The sequence below is a fragment of the Bombus pyrosoma genome, linkage group LG1 (assembly GCF_014825855.1).
Source record: "Bombus pyrosoma isolate SC7728 linkage group LG1, ASM1482585v1, whole genome shotgun sequence".
NCBI classification, from domain to species: Eukaryota; Metazoa; Arthropoda; class Insecta; order Hymenoptera; family Apidae; genus Bombus; species Bombus pyrosoma.
In genome coordinates this window covers 14683251-14706830 of record NC_057770.1, presented here as the reverse complement: position 1 = coordinate 14706830, position 23580 = coordinate 14683251, and the positions used below count along the sequence as shown (strand labels likewise).

The window sequence follows — 23580 nt, the reverse complement described above, 5'->3', positions numbered from 1 at the left end:
GTGTTAAAGATAAAGAGCAAGCGGCGCATGGAACAGAAGGAACAGACAAACCGAAAAGGAAGATCATAAAACAGAGGAAAGTGGGAATGACGGGATAGAATGAGAAAAAAAGAGGAAAGATTTGGGATGAGATAAAAAGAGAGCAAAGTGAAGAAACGGAAACAGAGAGTTACGAAGGGAGCACTAAATCCCAGGACCAGGAAAAGCGCACCGGGCAAAAAAGCCAAAGGAAAAATAAAGGACGGAGAAAGCGAGCAAGGTGGAGGAAAGTTGACAGAAATGAAGGAAGAAAGCCTTGGTGGAATACTACCAAACGGCTCCCAATCGCAAACAAACCTACTCATTTCGTGAAAAGAAGGGAATAAAAAAAGAAGAGCGAGCAGAGCCTGTGAAAACAGAGTAGCCATACACCAGTGACAAAAAAGAAACTGCAAGAAATAAAACAGTTGGTGAAAAAAGCGGAGACATACAAAAGAGTTCTATTAGACTAAAAATAACGAACGAAAGATACGAAATCAAGAGACACGACGATTGCGGATTGGATACACGAAATTCGAAGGCGGATCGTAACAATTCTCGAATCGCTATTGGCTGGGTTTGTCGAACGATTTAAGCGACTCGCTGGAGCATTAATAAATATGCGAATAGACAAACTTCTCGGTAGCAATTATATAGACGACGAGGAGCGTGATAATACGATTGTCGTAATAACCATAATTGGCAAAGACGGTTTTATACAATCGCAGAGGCTGTTGCTATGCAGTTTCCATAGAAACATTCGCGTTGATTCAAAACAGGACCGTATCATCGGATCTCTACAGTAAAACGAGAGAATCTAGGATTAGATCTTTCTTCTAGTTTCCGTGAAACGACACGACGAAGGTTCAAATTGGAATCGTAGCCCAGCTACACGTTCGTGGTAAGCGTTTCGCTTTTCGAGCCAATCGATTCTCCAGGATGAGTTGTTCAGGCCGTTTTACGATCGTTTCGCCGGATTAGGTGGTTTGATAACGTATTTATGTGATAAGAGAGGTTAGATTAGTATCCCTAGAATAAGCTTCGAAACTCGAGCTTTTAAGGCTCGAGTCATAAAGCTGTCATAAAAGTTTAAAGTTCTCAATGTTTAATCCCTTAATATCAAAAGCTCTTGTTGTCTAACTTATTGTCTATGCATGTAGTAATTGCGGATAAGAAGTGATTCAAAAGAAATTATGTGTAGACTTTGTTGCATCCGACAAGAAAATTAAAGTATTACTTTTATATGATGTATGACATATTACTCGTCGATTTTATATGGTATATTATTTATCAAGGAAATATACGTCGAAATCAACTAAAAATCGAAGAGGCAAGTTAACACTTTCTCTTCAGAATATTGCAAATGAATAATTTTTTTAAAACCTGCTAATTTAATTACAAAAAAAATTAGACCAATCAATGATCATAAATCAAAGATACATGAAATACTATTAATTTTTTACACTAACCTCAAAAGCTTTAAGAATCTTAACGTTTGAGCTTTATATGACGTTAATTTAAAAATCTCAACCTTTAACCTTGAGCTTTAAAGCTTCAAAACTCCTAACTATCGTTATACAAGGATCAGGACATGTTTGAACGATGCACAGTAAGGTTTCAACGGGATCGTTTCAGTGATAATTGACTCACCTTAGTATTGTCATCTGGAAAAAACGTAACTCATCGTTAAGTGAATTAGCCACAGGTTGAGGAACGCCCTGGAGACCCCGTTACCGTCGTGCACCGCGGCTGGTAACTCCCCTGGAACCAAAAGAGAAAAGAAATTGAATTAAGTAACGCTGCTGGCTGCCATTTTGCTCGTTCGTTCCAGTTGCACACACGCGAGCGATAGTCTCGTGGAACGAACTTAATGTACTCTTTAGCTAACTTGCCTTTTTCTCTTATTTTCTTTCCTATCGAGAAAAGATAGAAAACTAAAGCCACAGATTTCTCAGTTGTCACACCGACCTGTCCCTCTTCTACAATCTTGTTAACTTTTTTCGTTACTGTTACACACATTTTATGAATATATTACACGTGTTATACGAAACTTTTCTAAATTTGATTAACGCAATGAGGCGTAAGACGTAAAACGTGCCAAACGAATACTCGGCGTTTTATTCGACAACGACAACTTCCGACTCTCGACTTCTACTGACGACTGCTTACTGACAACTGAACTGCTAATCCACTTTCTTCCTTTGTCATCTTTCGACATCCCCACTACGCACGTCTTCGTAACCGTCCGTGATTGTAGTCACTTACGCCTTCTACCGAGTATTTCGCGAAGGACCATAGGGATATCGATGACTCATTAGACCTATCGGTAGTTACGCTTTATCGCGGTCTTGCTTATGTTTCGTCGCTCTCTCATAAACAGTCTTTTAGCGATGCTATGTTATATACCAAAGAAACCGTTGGAAAGAGAATTGTTCTTTGCGCCGTGTCCTTTGTGTGTGTTTCTAGAGCCGTGTTTTTTGTGTGTGTTTCTAGTGCCGTGTTATTTGTGTACGTTTCTACTGCCACTACGACAGTAATGAAACATGACTCATCGTGATTATGTTGATAAAATTTGAATTCGATTCAGAAGTATATATAAAAGATACAAGACATCTATTGTAAACATGTAGTTAATGAAAAATAATTGCATAGCATATGTCACGTAGGAGACTCAACAAATCACAGAATTGACAGATCACCGGTGATCTCCTCGCGTCGCAGTTCCAACGTTTCACAAATAAGGTAAGGAATTGAACTTTAGATATAGTAATAAAATTTATTGTACGAATGCAATAGAGTGACGGTTTAGAGTGTTATAATAAAAAGATATCAAGCGCTGATTTGGGAGGATTCTTATACCGAGGTTTTAGTCCCTCTGAAGAGGTTATCGTCGTGTGTATATCAGAGGCGGCTATTCTGTCTGGTTATTATTTCGACTGCTGTGACATACAGGATGTTTTGTCTACCCTATTACTGCTTCTGAGCGTGTGACACATAAATAGTGGTCTCAGATACAGAATTAATACTGTGACATACTAACATAATGATAATTCATTGATCAATATTTTAGTGATCTGTACAAGCGTTTATACTTACTGAATGAATATCTCGTAATTTCTATATATACATTATCTGATTATTTAACATTTTTTCCAATATAATGATGATAGTCGCGTCTCACCACAATGCTAATGAAATTTCAGAATAATTCGTATAACACATATAATACCTTTATAAAAAGTTTGTATAATCGCTGAAAACTTTCGTGAGCTACTGTATGAAAAATGGCTCTTGCTCATGATTCACGCGAGTCTTTCATTTTAAATTTTCCATTATACCTGTTGAAACGCCGGAAGAAATTATCCATTATCAGCGACTATAATAACGTCACGAGAGTCCTCAACAGCCAATGCTTCTGTCGGTTTCATAAGGTCGTCGATAAATTAATCAATATCAAAAATCTTCTGTCGAAAATCTCGTGGCGAGACGTTTTCATCGCGTTGAACCTTGCAATATCATGCTATAAATCTACAGGTATCATTGATTCGTCGGCGTTATCGAAGCCTATCGATCGCCAAGTCGTCCATACGAATTCCCAACGACGCCTGGTGTCGCGAGAACGATCAATCGACTCGGCTCTTCGTCGCGGAAAGCTGCGATATCATGGACTCGCGTAAATCACGTGGATGAATATATTTTATTCTTCCGCGTAACCAACGGCAGAGATTGTAAAACGTTGCACGCGAGAGTGCTCGTGCGAGCGCGTGCGCGTGCCTGCTCGTGCCGCCGACAAGAACACATTTGTCATTTCATTAATGGTTGTTCCCCGTCTATAGGTTTTCTGTCAGACACAGCCCGCCGCAGCTTGACATATTTTGGTGGCGGCCGTTTAATCGCTCCTCGACCAAGTTACGTTTCCTGGATAATAGTTTGGAGCTCCGGGCTTTCATGAAATTAGGCGCTTCTTATTAATGGATCTCGCATCATAAGCCTATCTGAGCTTTCTCTATCTCTCTCGCTTTGTTACTTGTTTGGCCTTTCTTCTTGGTCTCGATCGTTCAACGCGAAATGCCGCGTGCAACTCTGCGACAACTTACATTTCCGTATCGAGACTGAAATTCTTGTGTCATTAGACTTGAATATTAGAGTGAAATACAGAAGGATCGTTTATCCAGAATTTTCTTCTAGTTGAATCCGTTACGTAGTTAATTATTTTTAGCAAAGATGAGTTCGTGTTTTCTTTTCGAACGAGGGCGCATTTATATACCTATTTTCTTTCGTGCAATTATGGAGATCGATTATCGAGGATTCTCTTAATGTTGCTATTTAACACAAGGACATTGCCGTTGATCGCACTACAGATCACTCATTGATACTACCAGTCTCTTCTTAAGCATATGTTGAAGAAGGCAATCTATTGATGACAGATAGTAACATATCAATACATATCATCGTTTCGATGTGATTATTGATTAATTCATGGACTTAACTATCGAGAGAATCACCTTGTGCAACACCACGAGTCGAAGAAAATGATCGAGACCAAATCATCATCCACGTTCCAATTTTGACCATCTGGATTGTACCAGAGTTTTGTTTCGAGATTCTGCGAAAAATACGGGACTTTTATTATCTTCCTCCCGTTTTTATTCGGCATATATCGTAAAGGAGCTGCTAGTCCGAAGGTATTTACGAGAAAACGTTACATTCCACGATGAGCATTACGATTCACGGAAATACTTAATTCATAATAACGGGGATGGACGAAACTCCCGGCGGAAAAGGAATTTCAGCGGCAGATTGAAATGGAACTTAATCTCCGGATATCCGGGAACCGAGCGTTCCGGATAGAAAAGTAGCCAACCAGATCGGCGAGTTTTCGAAGCTACCTCATGATCATTCGATCAATCGAGTACCTTGGAAGATCAGCCTTCTTCCGGTCTGCAAAGAGTGTCTAATAGAAAACGTGCTTTCTTGACCATCCGCGTTCTTTGAGGTGAATGCCAGGGTGTGAGAGCCAGCTTAAAACTATTCAGCGTTGCTTAGTGATTATTTGAAGTCATTTGAATGTTAATCAAAGGGTATATCGTATTATTAGGTCGCCCGGAAAGTTCGTTCCGATTTTTAAGGAATTTGATCGAAATGAAAGATCATATTGCAAAGGTTTTCGCCGAAAATCCTGAAAGGATGGAATCAAAGCAAAGGTTGTCGAATAAAATGGCATCTATATAATTCAATAAATGTACATCGAATTGAAATATAAATCTGACAGACTTTCCGGACGAGGCAATATAATAAGATTAATCGACAATTGTTTGAGGATCGTTTGAAGAGTACTCAAAGCTATTCAAGATCATTTTAAGATCGTTTGATGCGCATTCAAGCGTGATAAATATTTTTCCATTCAAGTTATGTAAAATTATTTCAATTGAATCTGATAGATGAAGATCTTTTTCAGTCCATTTTTATTATATATATCTCATTGAAGTTTCCTTGCCACTTTCATCATACACAGTTATTTAAATGTTTATTAAATTATACAATATATATGTATATATATCAAGTTGTTTGAAGGTGTTTTAAAAATTAGTTCCAGACGATATGAACGAGATCTCACATAGCCATTTTATGTTTGTCTTTGGTTTACATTATATTTCTTTCCACTGAACACGGTATCGTTCTTCATTTCGTTTTCTGTCTGGAATTTTTCATTTCAGTACCTTCACGCATCTAACGTGTCTCTACACCATTTCATCAGAACCAACTTCGATTCCTCTCGCGCGTTCTCAACATACCATCTTCGAGTTTCTCTCTGGAATTCTTTCTACCAACGTTTCATTGGCCGACCACTTTGATCTTTCAATTTTCACCCATCTCCGTCTGTCTTCGGAGTTTGAGATTTATCTGTTCGATTTATATTTGTTCTACCCCACTTTGCCCAACGATCCTCCTCCATTTTAGTTTCTGCATCTCACGCTTCTCTCGTTTTCCTTTGGCGTTTCACGTGCAACCTCTTTCTTTCCCTCGTCTTAGAGTTGAACGCGCCCTTTTCCAGCCCATTGATCCTTTCTCTTCCAGCTCGTTCCTTTTTAAATCTGTCACTTCGATCCTCTACCCCTTTCAACCCTTTCAATTTCATCCGACAGCTTTAATTCAAAGTAATAAAACCAACTGCTGTTTCGCTGTTTTCAACTTGTCTCTAGAGAGTGTTCTACACAATTGATGCAAGTCATATGATTTTGTGGTATTGCCATTACACGTTATACGAAACTCGTAAAATTTACTCCTCTAGAAAGAGCTATATAGATAGATATTTTTATAAAATTAAAGTTAAAATGTTTTCCGAAATAATCAATCTTCTACCCCCATAGCGCTATACTATTCACTGACTGATTTTTAATCACATACTATTATTAACAAATACATACTACTTTATTAGTTAATTACTCTATAATAAAACGTATTAATCTTTTCAAATAAATTTTACAGGTTTTAAATTATCTGATTTTTTATTTGATAAAAAATTACAAAATCGTAAAAAGATCTATAATGTATCGCTTGTATTTTGTCAATTTACTAAAATCATCAAAATGATCCCAGTTATGCATTCACTATTCGAAGCTATCTAATTGTGTCTAATGAAATATTATGTGTATATATTATGTATATATATATATATATATATACAAAGCGATAAAAAATAGAAAAATATAATATATATATATATATATATATATATATATATATGTCGGAGATGAAAGGACATCGGGGCCTCTCTTTTGGAATTTTTGGGAAGATCCCCAATACTTTAGTCTGGACTATTTATTATAGCTGTACTTAAATAATAAAACTTAGAAGTAGTTGTTTATAATCCAATCCGATTATGTTTGCCCGTGATTTGTGACAGTGGGCTTGGGCTCGAGGTGACACAACTGATCGCCGAACGTAGCCACGGTCACGGGATGGACGTTTTTACCTAACAGAGGTATGGAGAAGTTGTAGAGTTCTCCTTAAAAAAATATAGTTGTAGCGGCACACGGGCTCGAAGACAAATCAAGCCACGTGCGGTTTTGCCTCAGAAGTGTCAATATTATGGGACACACGTTGTATTATTAATCAAACTCCGGGCAGGAACAATATCGCCGTTGTGCGGGACTGCCTAGCAACGGCGATTGGAATTTTGTCGGTATCCCCCGACCAATATACAACAAACGAACGCGATCGTAAGGAGAGGAACGTTTTCATCAGTCTTTTATTCGTGCGATCTCCTTGGAGAGTTTTTCACATCGTCTTTACGAGCAGTATATACCGAGCGTCCCAGCGAACGTTTATTTTGTGCTTCAAACTAAAAGTTTAAGTTTTGTGTTTAACAAAGATTTATCCTGTTGGCCGTGGATTCGTTATTGAACCTAAGATCATTGTCATTAGCATCTCGAGTGTCTAATCACCACGGTTATTTATCAAATAACCTGTAAAAGCCATATTTATACCAGTAAATATGATCTCTATTGCACAACAACGATGGCTAATCCAGATGAAGATTCGTTACACGCCCCTCTAACCCGAATGTTAACTCGACATATATATATATATATATATATATATATATATATATATATATATATATATATATCACCACTTGTCACATTCTTTCCACGGGATTAGGTTAGGGTTAGGTTAAATCCGATGGCCAGCCTCCTGGTTGGGGTACCATGTATTGTACGACAACACCGGGAACGGGCGCGGCGTGAAATGGCCGCATAGCGCGTCGTAGTTCGTGAGCAGGGTTGGGGGTGGGTATCACCCCCCTTCCCGCTCACGCACGGAGTTAAGCGCGAGGGGGCCCGTGATGAATGCTTTCGCCGTTCCAGGACCCCCTATACTCTCCACGTGCGCTCGAGATGGCCATCATGAGGGTTTTAACCTAGGAATTCGGTACTATCCTGTGTTCTCTCCTCAGAGGAGGTTGGTGGCAATGGAGGTTTTACCCACGTAAAAAAAGAACAAAAAAAAAGAGATCCGATAGTCAGTGATAATAAAATTACATGTACGCACTTCAAAGTTACGCGCACACCACAGATAATTTAGATAGCCCCACCATTCAGACGGTAATCAATAGATTAATAAATCATTGATAGACAGTAATAAGTTGCAGCCTAGTAATTAACGCGGATATCATAGGAGAAAGTGGAAATTTGATGAAATTCTTGTTGAAATTGTTTTGATTTTCAATAAACCTCTTCCGGAGGTGAGAATATACCGGTTGCGAGGATCGAAACAAGCATACCGATGAAAATAATAATAGGATTGACGGTGAGGATATTTGCATTTCACCGATTCACCTTTCCGCATAGAGAGTTGCGCTTCGAAGACGCGGAAAACACGAGCCGGGTGGTTCTGTCGATTCGTGGCAATTAGCCACGATGAATGCCTCTCTAATCAATGGACAACGAGGATTCACGGCGCACAATGTATTTGCGGCTCAATTGTTTCGATTCAACTCACTCGGATACGTTTCCTGGCCATTCCGCGGCTTCGTAGACGCGAGTGCACGTAGCAGAACTTCCTATTGACCACTTCCTGGCCAGCAGCCGGGAATTCCAATTGCTAGCTCTTGTGTTTGCGGTCGACCATCGCGATCGTCCGGTTAGTTTTTCGAATTTGCCCGCACATTGCAATCTATGCGTATCCACGATTTGATACTATCTGTATGTACTTGCTAGAAGCGATATACAGAGGTACAATGAAGCGTTAAGCGTTAACATCGACTGATCTAATCGGATCTAGGATCATATGTGATGTATATGCACGCACTGTTTTTCTGAAATTCATTTTCACAAAATTATCATCGTTCTATAATGATTAGCATTAGAGTTTCTAATACGTAACTTGAAAAATATATAATACACGAAAAAAATGTAATTTTATTTTCATATTCATTGCATGAGAAACCTATCCTGTCCTCGTATCTTCAGAAAGATGATACGAAATTCTCATGAACTAAAACGCTGTAATGTAATTACGTATATTTAAACGATAATTTGAAAACAAAAGAGACACATTGCACGCATTTTCTAAAGCTTAAGAAAATGAAAGGAAAATATCTCTTGCATGAATATGAATAAAATTTGTTAGGATATTAGAAATAACAAAATCTACAACTAAAATACCTCTTGCTAAAATAATGGATTATAATAACGGTATAATCACGCAGCTTTAATCTAATGAAAATTTCATTTGATTTACTGTTTGTTATAATAAATTGTTAATTTCATACATCGACCTTCATTAGTACTAGTAATTTGTGGCTCATAGCTTATAAAATTTCATTAATAATAATAAAACGGTCCTCTAGCTAAAGAGCTTCTCATGTACCTCAAAACGTCTGAAATTACGTGTTTCAATTTTCTAAACACATAAACTTTAATTCCTGGCTGATAACCTCAGCGTGTCGTTTTCATTAAGCATTACCTCCTGCTGTCTCTATTCCGTGTAAGGTCATTTGGTTAACTTCTACGCGATGATACACACGAGTTTCACCTTGTTCTCCCTGCTGTTTTATCCCCCCTCGAGACGTTTCGTCGTCCTTCAAGTATATCCACGTTTTCCTTTATTCGGAAAGTTTCAACCCCCGGTTGCAGTTTCTTTGCCATTCTCCGGGTACGTGCACCACTCGCGAGTTTTACTTCACTTTTCCGGCATTACGAGCAGTTTGTTGTTTGTCCGCCGTGCCGTTGCCTCGCAGCTGTCGAGTTTTACTTCGCGCTAGTTTGTCGACTCTTGTTACCGCGACGAGAACGTTTACTTTTATTTTAGTTCGATCATTCTTTATGTGCGATTCTCTTCGAGTGCAGGATCAAACAATCAGCGATTAATATATTTATATATCGAATATTTACAACGGATGAAAGTTTATCAAACTGGCCAATTCGTAATTCTTTATAGGTTTGCTACAGAATGAATCTTTGAGCATTTCAAAGATTTCTTGCGAAGCACATAGATAAAGTGTCTTGTCCTTTCATATTAGCTCAAAACGTGTGTATTTTGTTGATCTACGGATTACGGTTTCAATGAAAATTAGAAAAACATTGTTCAATAATTACTAACAAATTTGAACAATACTTATATATTACATTGAAACGGGGGAAGTACTTCAATAAAATAGTATATCAAAGTAATTGATCGCAGATGTGCAGAAATTATTAAAAATAGGGGTTGTTCTATAGAGTACATGTTAGCTTTTTAAGAAATCTTTCTCTTTTATGTTTAATGCAAACACAGTTCCTCTGCATGTCTGTAGTAAATATTGGTTTCAGTGTTTGCATCCTAAATACTGTTTATATTTGAACAGATATTATATCAATTACAAGTTGTCATTATAAATAAGATGCAAATGTGTATGAAACTGTAAAGTCAACTGTTACAAACAACAACAAATTGTTAGCTATCTAGTGTTTATAATATAGTAAAATGTAATACAACAGTCTATCAAAAAGTTGCATGTCTTAAACTTGCGTTGTCTACATTATATTTCCTTTGACAAATTGTTATGGTCTTATAAAAATATCTCCACACATTTAATTTTTCTCAATTTCCTTTGAAACGAGGGTCTCTCTATCCTGTTTTTCCATCATTTGTCTCTTTTCTTGCTTTTTTTTTGATACAGATAAAAGGAACGCTGGACGTGAGCGGTCTACCATACACGGGCCGGTGATAAAGTTGTCAGAACGACGGGTAGGTGGGTAAAACGGAAGGTCATAGGTCAGAAGGGCCGTTTCGCCTCATATGTGGTCACACTTCCTGGAGACGAAACCCTCGCCTCGTTTCGGAATCATGCAGCGGAATTTACTATTGGTCACTTCCTAGTCTCGTAACTCCTCGATCTCGAAACCGTACCGCAAAAAGATGCGATTTTCTCGCTTCCTGCTGTCCCTATCGATTTTATCGAATATCGGAGGATCCTTTTGGTAAAAGTCGAGAAAGATCGCCTCTGGAGATCTCTTTAGAAACTCAAATTTAGATTACTGTATTCATTGAAACAGAATGGAATATTCTTAGGATTCTTGACAGGATTTCCTTTTTCTCTTTTCTTTACGTATTTGTCGATTTGAAGATGAAAGTTACGTACGTGTAATTTTTTAATTTTAATTGACGCAACTAGTAAAGTTAGAGGTTAGATATTATGAAGTTAGAATTATTATAAATAGAATATTTGTTACGCCCCGAGGCTTACTATAGGCCGTGTTCCTTACCGTCTTCCTTGGTTCTAATGTCGCAGACAGATCGTCTTACATGACCGGCGAGATATACACAAAGTAACGACATAGCTGTCGTCAAGCAGCGAATTTTAAAAAACATCGATTCGCCTTCGGTCCGTTATTTTACCTACACAAACAAGATGGTATACATGGTCATAGACGCGACAGTCGCGAGACCGGCGCGTGGTGGGGGTCGTCTCCAAGAGAAGACAAAGGAAAAAATCGAAGGGCAATCAATGTCATACGAGGAGTCAAGCCGAATGCATCGAGAAGCTCAGAGAAATAAAATCAAGGTCGCTTAGTCAAACGAATACGTCGAGAAATATTATAAAGTCGAGTCGAATTATAATAATAAACTAGTTGTATCATCGTAAAATCATTTGTAACCTGTTAAGTATAATTTTAAATATTGTTAAAAACAGAAGCTTATATCAACCCTGTTAATTCAATGTTATAATCATTTGAATCATAAAGTCGAGTCGAATTATAATAATAAACTAGTTGTATCATCGTTAAATCATTTGTAACGTGTTAAGTATAATTTTAAATATTGTTAAAAATAGAAGCCTGTATTAACCCTGTTAATTCAATGTTATAATCATTTGAACTACGTCTGTTATCCTAATCGAAACAGGGGAACGACTGGTACGCGGCGTAGACTATCAGAATCGTAACGAGAATTTACGCCTCTCGCTGACGCGTTTCCTCACGATCCCGTCTCTCCGCGAACGGTCGTAACAATATTAGAAGTCTATTATAAATAGAAATTCTACGTCTTTATAATTTAGTTCATACATATACATAAATGAAATTAAGTAATATATATATATATTATATTACTTAATATATATATTATATTACTTATATATATATGTATTATATTACTTAATATATATATTATATTACTTATATATATATGTATTACTTAATTTCATTTTTATACTATTTTACATTTTATACATTTTATACATTTTATTAATATATGTATCTTTATACACACTATATTATATATATATGTAACTGAGATATATTTCTAGAAGATTTCATGCTTCCGTTTCAAATTGGAAAATCAAACACTTCGTTAGAGACAGAGAATGTTTAACATTTCTTTTTTTAAAATTCTGTTAGGAAATGCAATAGCTTTACGTTATGATACAGCGAAGTGTCGTGTATTTTAAGTTTGTTATTCAACAAATTTCTATGGCTGGCCGGCCTGATTGTTCGGTTCCGTGTTAGCAAAGTATCATAAAGTCACATCCCAAAATATATCTATATCCAAATCGTCTGTATCGAGCTTATCGGTTCCCGGTACTTCGTAATGTCGAGCTTGTCCTGTCGGGATCGCCCTGTTGCCAAGTCGTCGCATCATCGCCGTCCGCCAGAGATCAGCTGCTTTGCTTTGCTCAAGCGACATATTGCGCTACGGACACACTGGAAGGAGGTAACTGAGGGTTGTTCGCCTTTAGAAATAAGTTACTTGTTGTTACTCGTCTATTGATCGTCATTTTTTTATCATTACTCATTGTCACTAGTAATCATTCGTCTTTCGTTAATTAGTCAACATTCATGGAAATGAAATATTGAAAATATATAGTTTTAATCTTCAATACGGAGTAGTCCTTCGAGTTGTCCTTTATTAGTCTGCACACGGTGTGCAAACGCTAACAAACTTCGGACAATCCATTTCCATCAACCATAGGCAATAAACAAACTCCTACACTATAATTTTTAAATACTGTTGAAGAACAAAAGATAAAAATAAAATACTCTAAAATAACGATTGGTAACCAGTCGGTAGACTGGCAACCTTTTTACAATTAATAATTTTCAAAGTAAATCCTTGAAGCAAAATTGTCACGGTTTTAATTAAGCGAAATGTGAATCACAGAGACTCAAATTATCGAGACCCGGTGGCGTATTTTAATTAGATCCGCGTAATCTTTGCTTTGCCGACTCTTTCATTTGCCCCATGGCGTCAGCTAAGAAAGAGAAATTAGTAGATTAAGTTGTGGCACTACAGACTTGTCTGTCCAATAACGGACACCATCCCCTGGACGTGAAATGACGAACTGCCAGTTCCTTTCGTTAGTCGTGTCGAATATACAGAAAGATGAACTGTGATCCAATATCCAATCTTTTTTTAGATATTCTTTTTCTTCTTCTTCTTTGAAGATCCACTAAGGTCAGCGTTGTACTAATGGATTTTATTTTATTTAAAAATTTTAAAATTATTAAACTTTCAATCTGACAAATTTTTTAATTTTTACGTTTTCAAATCTTCCAATTTTTATATCTTCATACTTTCAAATTATTAAACTTCCAAATATTTAAATATTTAAATATTCAAACTTTCATTCCTTCAGGTCCACAGATTTCAATATCTTTGAATTTCCATAACCGCATTCCATTTCCAAATTCATTTTTCATCAATAACATTGCTTTTACGCATCTGTTGCATACTATTTTATACTTTGACCTTTAATAGGTAAAAGAATCGACTCGAACTTAAAGCACACCCATATGACACGGTATTTAGGTGATTTCTTCGTGCTCCCGAATAAAACTGACGCGACAAGTGTGACGAACGGTTTAAACAGTATATTTCACGGTTCACCTTTTTTTATGGTGTACGTGATCTACAAGTTTAATCTTTGAATAAACAACGAATGAAATATGCAAGTTTTATGGAGTGTTCAGTATAAAATTTTGGTGATTGTTCTGGGACCAGTTATCTGTCTAGAGTTTGGAATATTGGGATTTTGACAAATGATTTTGGAGGATAGTTTGTCAATTATTGAACTGTTTAAATGATGCTTTATATACTGGGATATCGAACAACAATTAAATTTGGACATTTTAACGTTTCGATTTCTATGTTGATTCGCTTTATTTTTTTAACGATTAAAGGTTCAATGAAATTGTTAACATTTCTGACGATTCGCGTACAGGTCGTATAATACTAATTTTCCATTTCAGAACGAAATTATTATCTTTCCCTTGTTCATAAGTTCTTAAGTTCTACATTGTGAGATATAAAGAAAGAATATGCTTCGTAGAATTTTTCGAAAGAAAGATATTTTCCAGTTATTAAAATTTCCATCAGAGGAATATTAATACTATACATTTTTCGGAAGAACATAAAGGGAATTTCTCTGTAACGTAACATTATGTATTAACGGCACAGTGACACGTGCTCTCGGATCCAAAGCGACATTATTATAATATTAAATTGTCGGTTATTTTCGATGAAACGTGCAACCGCTGATGATTTTATTTATTAATAAATTCTTTCAAAGGGGAAAATTTGTTGCATGAATGTAATGAGTTTGCTTGAATCGCTTTGTCGCGTATTTACAACAATTCGGGAAATTTCAAGTGAATCCCATTGCACAATGCTCGATTAATATTTTACTTTAATCTCATTGTACGTTCTCAGTTTTATTAAAAAATGAAAAATCCTGGAAATTTTAAAGAGTTATCTTTTCCCAGCATCTTCATTAAAATATGCGTTAACTTCAATTGTAAATATACAATTAAATCATAAATAAGTTGAATAAACGTACGAGGCTCAAACTTTAAGTTGACGATAATGGATCTGTAGTTAATTGATTATCGAGTAGAGATTAACCGTAGATAAACACTAGATTTAAAGGTATTTCTTGTACACCTATCTCTACAAGGACCCGTCAAATTGACGGGTAAACGAAAATATACATTTTCTTTAAAAAATCGATTCATTCAAATTAAGTCTGAGTCGAACAATGTTAGGCTTCACGTTTAAATAAATTATTAATAAGTAAAGAGGCTTTTTCTTTTTAAATTATCACGGAAATGATAACAATAATATTAACACTATAGGGTAATCATATTTACTGAGCACATTTTTTACAGATATACTGAATTTGGTTTGTGCATTTTCCGCATATGATCTTTTTGCAATATTTACAACAATTATTGCTTCTATTTTTTTTGCAGTAGCCCACTTGGCAACTTTTTCGCACTTCTAACGTTGGAGGTGACAGAAATGAAGCGTCTGATCTTTGGCAAAATATGAACTCCTTTCTGGATATTTTCGATTCGATGCTCTCTTTACATAATATCCACGCGTTTATTGCTGCCAAATCTAAAATATTGAAAAAAAACGCTATATTTGCGTGCTATCTGGTCAACGACGTCCACACCAAATTTTGTTTCATTATAAAAAGCAATAGTTTCTGGAACACGTTTATAATTGTCTTCTACTTGTATACCTATATGTTTGATGCTTAGAAGGAGAATTTGATTTATATGATTTATATAATGAATGATTTATATAAATTTGCGGAAAACAAAGTCATCTTGTCCTTTTTACCCTTGAGCATCGAGTTTCATCTTTCTCCATATAAGGGAAACCATTCAAAATATATTTTGTTTGGACGTCAACTACTAACCAAAACTTAATGCCAAATTTATGAGGCTTATTTGACATATATTGCGTAAACCTGCATCGGGCTTTCGTTGGAAATAATTGTTCATCTAGTGAGATATTTTCATATGGCTTGTAACAAGCCTGGCTATTACTTATAAATCTGTTTCATATTTCGGATATCAGCGCAAATTTATCTGTTTGTAATCTTCCGGAGGCTTTCAATGACCTCGTTTCATATGTGTCCCGGGCATATAGAATTCCTAGAAAACTACGTAACTCAGCAACTGTGATTGTCCGTCTTTTTTCAAAACTCGATGCGCTTCGGTTTCAGTGCAATCTTTTATGTGTCCCATTATGTGTCTGTAATTATCAATTCGAAAGCACTAGTTACACAACCCGACATAATATTTCTCTTGGCATAGCCAGTAGGCCCTGCGATATCCTTGAATATCATACAAACGGGCGTCCTACCTCTAGATCCGCCTGCTTTCACTTTTATCCACTGTGTCCCGTCAACTGCAATTCACCCATTACACTTTGGGATGTGCTAGGAGTGCTCGTTCTCTCATTCTCGGAGTCAGAACTAGAAAGAATACGCACCTTTTTCTTGTTACGACACACTTTCAAGAAGTTTTTCTCTTCACTATCCGAAGATCCTTCTATCCCTCCACCTTCAATGTATTCAGAATATTCAGCTTCAGAATGTCAGCTTCGTTTTAGCCTAATTCATACTGATCTTCTTCGGAGGTATCCTCAGAACTATCTTCATTGATGTTGACAATTTTATTCAATATCTTATTATATCTCTTGGAATTACTCATGATTGCTAGAAAAGGGGGATTGGTCAAAATAAAAAAATACTGTGCCCAAATTCAATTACTCTATTGTAAATACTTACAATAAGCGGACACTGTCTACAATAACTGAAACTTTTGGATAGTGTCTTTGAAAAACCTTCTTACACTGTCACTGCAGCAATCATACTGAAGATCGTTATTATGGTAAAGACTTTTCTTTCATTCTTATATTTATTATTGATTTGAATGATTTTACGAACGAAGCAAACATATAAGGATTATTTATGAAATCAGCTAGCCCGTCAATTTGACGGGTTTCGTAGAGATAGGTATACTACATACAAATTTAAAAAATTAGAAAGCCTATGAAAAGATAATTGTGGTATAAATTCTTTAGATGAAATGATTAATTTACGATACAAAATGGTTAAAATTAATGCTATGGTTTTGGGGATATTTCATTTCGAAGTTTCAAATCCGTCAAATTGACGGATCCCGTAAACCTAGTGTTAAATGCACGTGTTGGTTTATTGAGTTGTATTGTAGAAAGGTGAAACATTAGATTTGGATTGTAATAAGTATTTTGTTCTTACACGTGATGTTTGTAGACGCAGATATTCCCAACTATCTCGTTAATCAGGTTCACTTAACTAAGGATTATATTTTATTTTGATTCATTTGTCGTTCGATTATGAAATTTGTTTAACATCAAAATGAACGGATACATCAAATGAAGACAATTTACAATTTTATATGCATAAATTTATACTAGATACATAAATCAACGTGGATTGAATTTTCGTGATAGAAATCTGTTTTTAAAAAAAATTGTTGAAGATATTAAGAGTTCAGAAAGATTAGCGATGATAAGTTAAATCCGGGTTATATATATGTATGATACGAATGACGAGTAATTCAATGTTTGAGAGAGAAAATAGAAATAATTTCAACGTTTCAAATAAAAACATTTCACTTTCGCAAAGACTGCATATGCCAGAATACATTCAGCAGCCCCTTCGTAATGGCAAGCTCTGAAATTACATTGAGACATGAATAGCTATCGATTAAACGGTGAGATCAGATTAACCGTAAAAAATAAAGAAGAAACAATCTTTGATTCATTAATCTAGTCAGTCTCGAATATCCACTATCCTTCAGAATTTAAATAATCCTGTTGCATAGAATGTAGCAACACTTAAATAACTAATCGCAATGCAAGACTTAATTCGCATATTTATAAATAATTTAATTTACTATCAGAATCCTTTCGAGGGTATAATTCGAGTGTTTCTGTCTGGTTTTCTGTCGACCGATAATTAATTTTCTTATGTGGTGTGCACTCGACTCGAAGCGAAATGGGTCTAATTCCCTAATTGCAGAAATTAGCTTAGGAGCTTTGAACAATTACGAGGCTACGGCATTTGACATCCGGCAAATTATAGAGGAGACCAAACCATTCTCTATTGTCTCGTTTCGGAACTTACATGTATACAGCTTACAGCCACGCGACGAGCAGTCATTAAGATGATGCACGGTTATTCGTCGGGGATCGCTCGTGGCTTCCTTTTGTTCAATGTTGAAAATGCTCTCTCTCGTTGCTAGACGACATTCAACTATACACTGACTACTACCAGACGTTGAAAATTAATTAAGATCTGGTGAAATTCGATTAATCGTCAGTAAACATTCTCTTCAATAAATGTATATTCAATGGAAATTGATAGAAGAAGATGATACTTCAGAATTGGTAATCGACGAATTTTTCAAAGACTTAATGTGACCTTATTATGTTTCCACCAAGTATAGCTTCGCTAGGAAAATAATACAATTTTATGCCAGTGATAGAATTTAGTCGAGTGAGTGAATAGTGTTTAGGAACACAGGGATAATGCACGAATGATCATTCTCTGATTTGAAAAAAATTGGAAATGTGGAAGTAGATGGAGATGGAAAATGGGAAGGAAGAGTAAATGTGTATAGAGAATAAATGCTTGGGGAAGGATATTGATCGAAAATTGAGTATCGAGAATAGGATTACGAGAAGGAGCGAGAATTTGACGGAATTTCTAATCTGATGTACATACATGACTTCATTATTAAATATAATTACTACTGTTTAATCTAACATTACACGAATTCAAACCTAAGACTGTAATTCTGCGTACATATTGACAGATATCTATACTGTATAATACTAAAACTGTTAATGAACAAAATATAAAATTTGTATCAAAAGGATCCGAATAGAGTGTATGAAAAAATATATAATGAAAGAAGAAAGAGAAATTTTTGTCCATGTACATATTTAGCAAAAACCCCTTCAAATTTCCAAATATATATTGTTGTATAAATATCTATAAAAAGAAGGAAGAGAGAAACAGAAGAGAGGAAGAAAAGGATAAGGGAATCCAAATATAACAGATACTACAGAAATATAACCAAAGATGAGATTCCAAAATATTTGGAAGGGACGATGAAGTGGAAGGACAGGAAAATTATAGCCAGATTCAGGTGTGGAAACGAGACCAAAGCGAGGGGACACTGGAAAGAGGAGGGAGAAAAAAGGTGCAGACTATGTGGAAGGGAAGAAGAGGACCTGAGACGTAATAGAAGAATGTGAAATAACGGGAAGACTAAAAGACATGGAAAAAACACTGAATGAGACTGGAGAAGGACTAATGGAATTAAAAGCAATAATAGAGAAGAGAAGAGCAAGGGCAATACAAGGCAGGGAGGAATGACAAGAAGGTAGAACAGCAAGGAGGCAAAAGACCAAAGTGACAATAATGTGTAGTCATAAGTTGCAATAGTTTAGAGGCTAGAGATAAGAATATGCTAAGGAGTGCAATGCAATAAATGTAAGAAATGTAAACCGAAAGTTCGTCCAAAGCCGAAAGGTACGGACTAAAAATAAATAATATAAATATCTATAAAATTTCTGTGAAAAATTACAAACTGGTCTGCTATTGAAACAACTTTTGTGCTGCACCCGACACACGTTTACTATCCAAAATATACCGTTAAATATATAACATTTGTATGAAAAATGATAAATAAATTCCGATGCATTAAAACAACTCTATATTTAGAATTTAAAGCAATTCTTTGTGCCATATACAGAACACGTATCGTTCTCAAAATGCGTCTGAAAATAGTACATTTATAAAATTAGTTTCAGGATTGAAACTTTATGTAATCTAAAATAATACTTTGTGCACGACACAATACAAAACTATCCTTAGCCAATGTTCTTTATCAAAATTCATTTCCCAGTCATTTCAAATATTTCACGAGCATTTTTTTCAACAGATCGTACACAGAGAGAGGTTCATCGAGTTATCTATCGTGCCAGTGGATCGTCCATCTTCTCGGCGAGTACCTTATTATGCCCGTCCGAGTAGAGCAGTGTTCTTATGGACGAGGACCGGGTCAGGAAGCATTAGAAGCGAGCCAGCATAGTCACGAACAGTCAATGATCCCGAACAACCGTAGTCGGGATAAGGCTTGCAAATGGAGGAAAAAGTGGGCAGCACGATAACGCTGCTTCCCTTTTCCTCTTCTCTCAAACCATCTCTCCTAGCTTTTTTCTTGTTCTACCTCTCTCTTCCTCCCTCTTTTTCCCTCCTCCCTCTCTCTCTCGCGCGCGTTCTTTTCAGTTTCTGAATGCCGGCGTGCTTGTGTCACATTAGGGAACGTTTTCATTTTCATGCAATCCACGTCGTCGACAGTGCCGTTAACGACCGAGCGCGCATCAACCTTACATCCACGTATACAATCGTCCTAGCTGCTGGTTAATCTGCGTTAGCAAACCAACAGTGTACGTGGTCTGACACGATTCAACTTCTGAAGCTTTTTGGATTTCAGGAGAAAAGGTAAACGGGGTTTTAGGAAAACTTGGTCTGATTATATCGAAGAAAGGGTTCGTTGTATGCTTCAAGGGATCAAGTGCTTAGAATCCTTGTGGTTCGTGAAGTGAAGGTTCTGTTGCAATAGATTGTGGTTCGTGAAGTGAAAGTTCTGTTGCAATAGATTATGGTTCGTGTAATGAGGAATGGATAATTCTTTGTTTGCTTTTGTTAATTTATTGATATTTATGGCCACGTTTAGGAGTAATAAGAATCTGATTATTTTTAGGAAGAAAGGATTTGTTGTTACGGTTGGTGAGACCGAGGATTCAGGAGGAATTTTTGTGATACATAGGATTGAGATTTTACAGAGGTAAATTGTGATTTTCAAAAACAAAAAGGGGTTCTTTAAATTGGAATTTTTTGTATTTTGTTAGGCACTGATCTACTAAGATTTGTTTGGTTATTTTTAGAAAGAAAGGATTTGTTGTTATGGTTGGTGAGACCGAGGATTCAGGAGGAATTTTTGTGATACATAGGATTGAGATTTTACAGAGGTAAATTGTGATTTTCAAAAACAAAAAGGGGTTCTTTAAATTGGAATTTTTTGTATTTTGTTAGGCACTGATCTACTAAGATTTGTTTGATTATTTTTAGAAAGAAAGGATTTGTTGTTATGGTTGGTGAGACCGAGGATTCAGGAGGAATTTTTGTGATACATGGGGTTGAGATTTTACAGAGGTAAATTGTGATGTTCAAAAACTAAAAGGGATTCTTTAAATTGGAATTCATTGATATTTATGGCCACGTTTAGGAGTAATAAGGATTTGTTTGATTATTTTTAGGAAGAAAGAATTTGTTGGTGAGACCGAGGATCCAGGAGGAATTTTGTGATACATAAGATTGAGATTTTATAGAGGTAAATTGTAATTTTCAGAAACAAAAAGGGATTTTTCAAATTGGAATTTTTTGTATTTTGTTAGGCACTAATTGTTAAATTTACAAGTATAAAAGTTAGAATTAGATTTAAGTTGTGTTTGTGGTATTTGATTGATTGGTTAGGTTTAAAAGAGAATTTTCCTAGGGGGTTTAATATTAATTTTTCTATTTTACATTTTACGCGATAAATACAATTGATAGATTTTATCACATAGAACACAATATGTAAAGTAAAATAACGTTACTTAATCGAAACTCTTATAGATCACCAATAATCGAAGAGTACTAACTGAGAGTTAACTATCAGGAACTATAGAGCAGCTACCGGTAGCGATCGTTCTTCATTAAAAGCAAAACGAATCCTCTCAGCAAGAGGAAATCATTACTTCGAATTTTTGATTGCACTAGGAATAGCTCTCGGAAGACAATTCACGGAATGACGATGTACGAAAAATGTTTAAGTAATTTGATGGTAGGCCATTTTAACAAGCAAATTAATCTTTGATTTAGTTAAATAAAAGAAGAAATTGAATTAAATCCAAATATTATGGTTTGCATTTAATAAGAAATAAAAACTATATAAACTCATGAACTAATATTGTAGAATGCGATATGTTCTTTTTAAAACTACAGGAATTTGGAATAAAAAGCGTAGTTCATATAACAAGAAGAGGGTCACAAGTCCTCTTTTGAAAGAGCATAAACATCTGTTGTGTTCGCGATTGCGTACAATCGAACGGGGACAGGCTACTTCTTCTTCGTCTCCTAAAAGCGGAAGGATTTCTGACGAAAAAGAGCTCTTTCGCGGCGGCTTTCAGCTCCTTTCATCCTGAAAACGTGAGTACCGTTTATAATGTTGAAGAGAGCATCGCATTTAAGTTTACGTGACTTCTCACGATGTGGAAGGAACATATTGTCACTTTTCCTTTTTCACGTTTTTTACCACCGTTCGTCTTCTTTTGAAGCGTCTACGGATTCTTCACGGTACTACATTCTACGTCAACTGAGCTGATGTTCTTACGCTTTCTTCTACTTGTGATTTATTTTGGGACAATCCTTATTTTCTTCTCAGTTGATAAATAAGTGTTATTATTATACATTTGTTCAATAATATTGTTCAAAGGAATAGACAGATGTTTGAAACTGATTGGTTTACACTTTGGACATATAACAAAGTAATTTTCAAAACTGATTATGTTCTTTTAATATTTGTTCTTTCACTTCCAAAACAGAAGATCTTTTTCAGTAAAACATCCTTCGCTATAACTTTTTAACCATACAAGATAGGAAAAACGTTTCAAATAAACATTAGTCGGTTCGATGACAATTATATAAATAACATACAGAATTGGTATGCCGATGTACATTTAAAAAGTGAGAGTGAAAGATTCTTGAGTTTCAAAAAACAACCCTCAATTTTATACTATGCTCTATTACCTCTTATCTATTATCTTATGTAGGTTTATTTTTTTAAAAGATTGTGCCGATATCTCTATATGATTCAGTCTATATAAAGGTAGATAGCAACGCTCTGCATAAATATTTTTTCCAATATGAAATATGAAATTAGCTTTAAATAATGAGAATTAAATTTTATATCAGAGTTACAAGCTGGCTGTATCTTCATTCTCATTACCTCGATGTTCTCTTAATTAAATAAGTATGAGAAAAACTAAATGAGTAATAATAAACCGTGATTTCAAACAGTCCATTCTTTTCAGTAATTACATTTTATACTTTTAACGTTTGAACGTTTCAATAAGATTATTCTATTAACTCCTTCAGGGCACGTTTCGATCCTTCAACGACAATAATTAATATCAGTTCCAGTAAATTTTCATCCGAGCACAGATTTCATTTCCCATGACCTCTTTCAGACTATTCTCGACCAGTAAGCGATTTACTACAGCTGACGAACAGAGATGTCGATCGAAGAAGATTCGTTATACTATGTTTAACGAACAGCTGATCAGTTCTGCTTGATATTTCCGTATTTTACTGCAGGAATCTCGCGAAGAGCAATAAAGCAAAGAAACTTCTGTCGAGGTACGCTTCGAGAGTTTACGATTTCCTTCACCATCCGTTATTTGTGAAAACTTCGAGAAAATTTGTGTAATAAGAGCTTAAAACTCGTCTTTATCGCGACGGTTTAACAACTGCTTCAAACTGCTTCTACTAAAAACCAAACCACTGACACCGCGTGTACTTCCATGAAACTCGCGAAAAGGAGAGTTTTAAATTTATATTCATAGCAACCAGCAGTGACTGAGAATCGAATAAATGTTTACGTTAGAGCATTTGAAGTGAACGAAGAA

At 35.7% G+C, this 23580-nt stretch overlaps 1 protein-coding gene across 1 annotated transcript in view; it reads right to left on the bottom strand.

Annotated features, from left to right (window-relative positions):
- The window catches only part of LOC122566098, a 107772-nt gene that overhangs the window by 19041 nt on the left and 65151 nt on the right, over window positions 1–23580 (bottom strand). The window contains exon 7 of the mRNA XM_043722846.1: window positions 1669–1779. Coding sequence (XP_043578781.1) covers window positions 1679–1779 — 101 coding nt within the window. The 3' untranslated portion in view covers window positions 1669–1678. The remainder of the gene's footprint in view (window positions 1–1668; window positions 1780–23580) is intronic.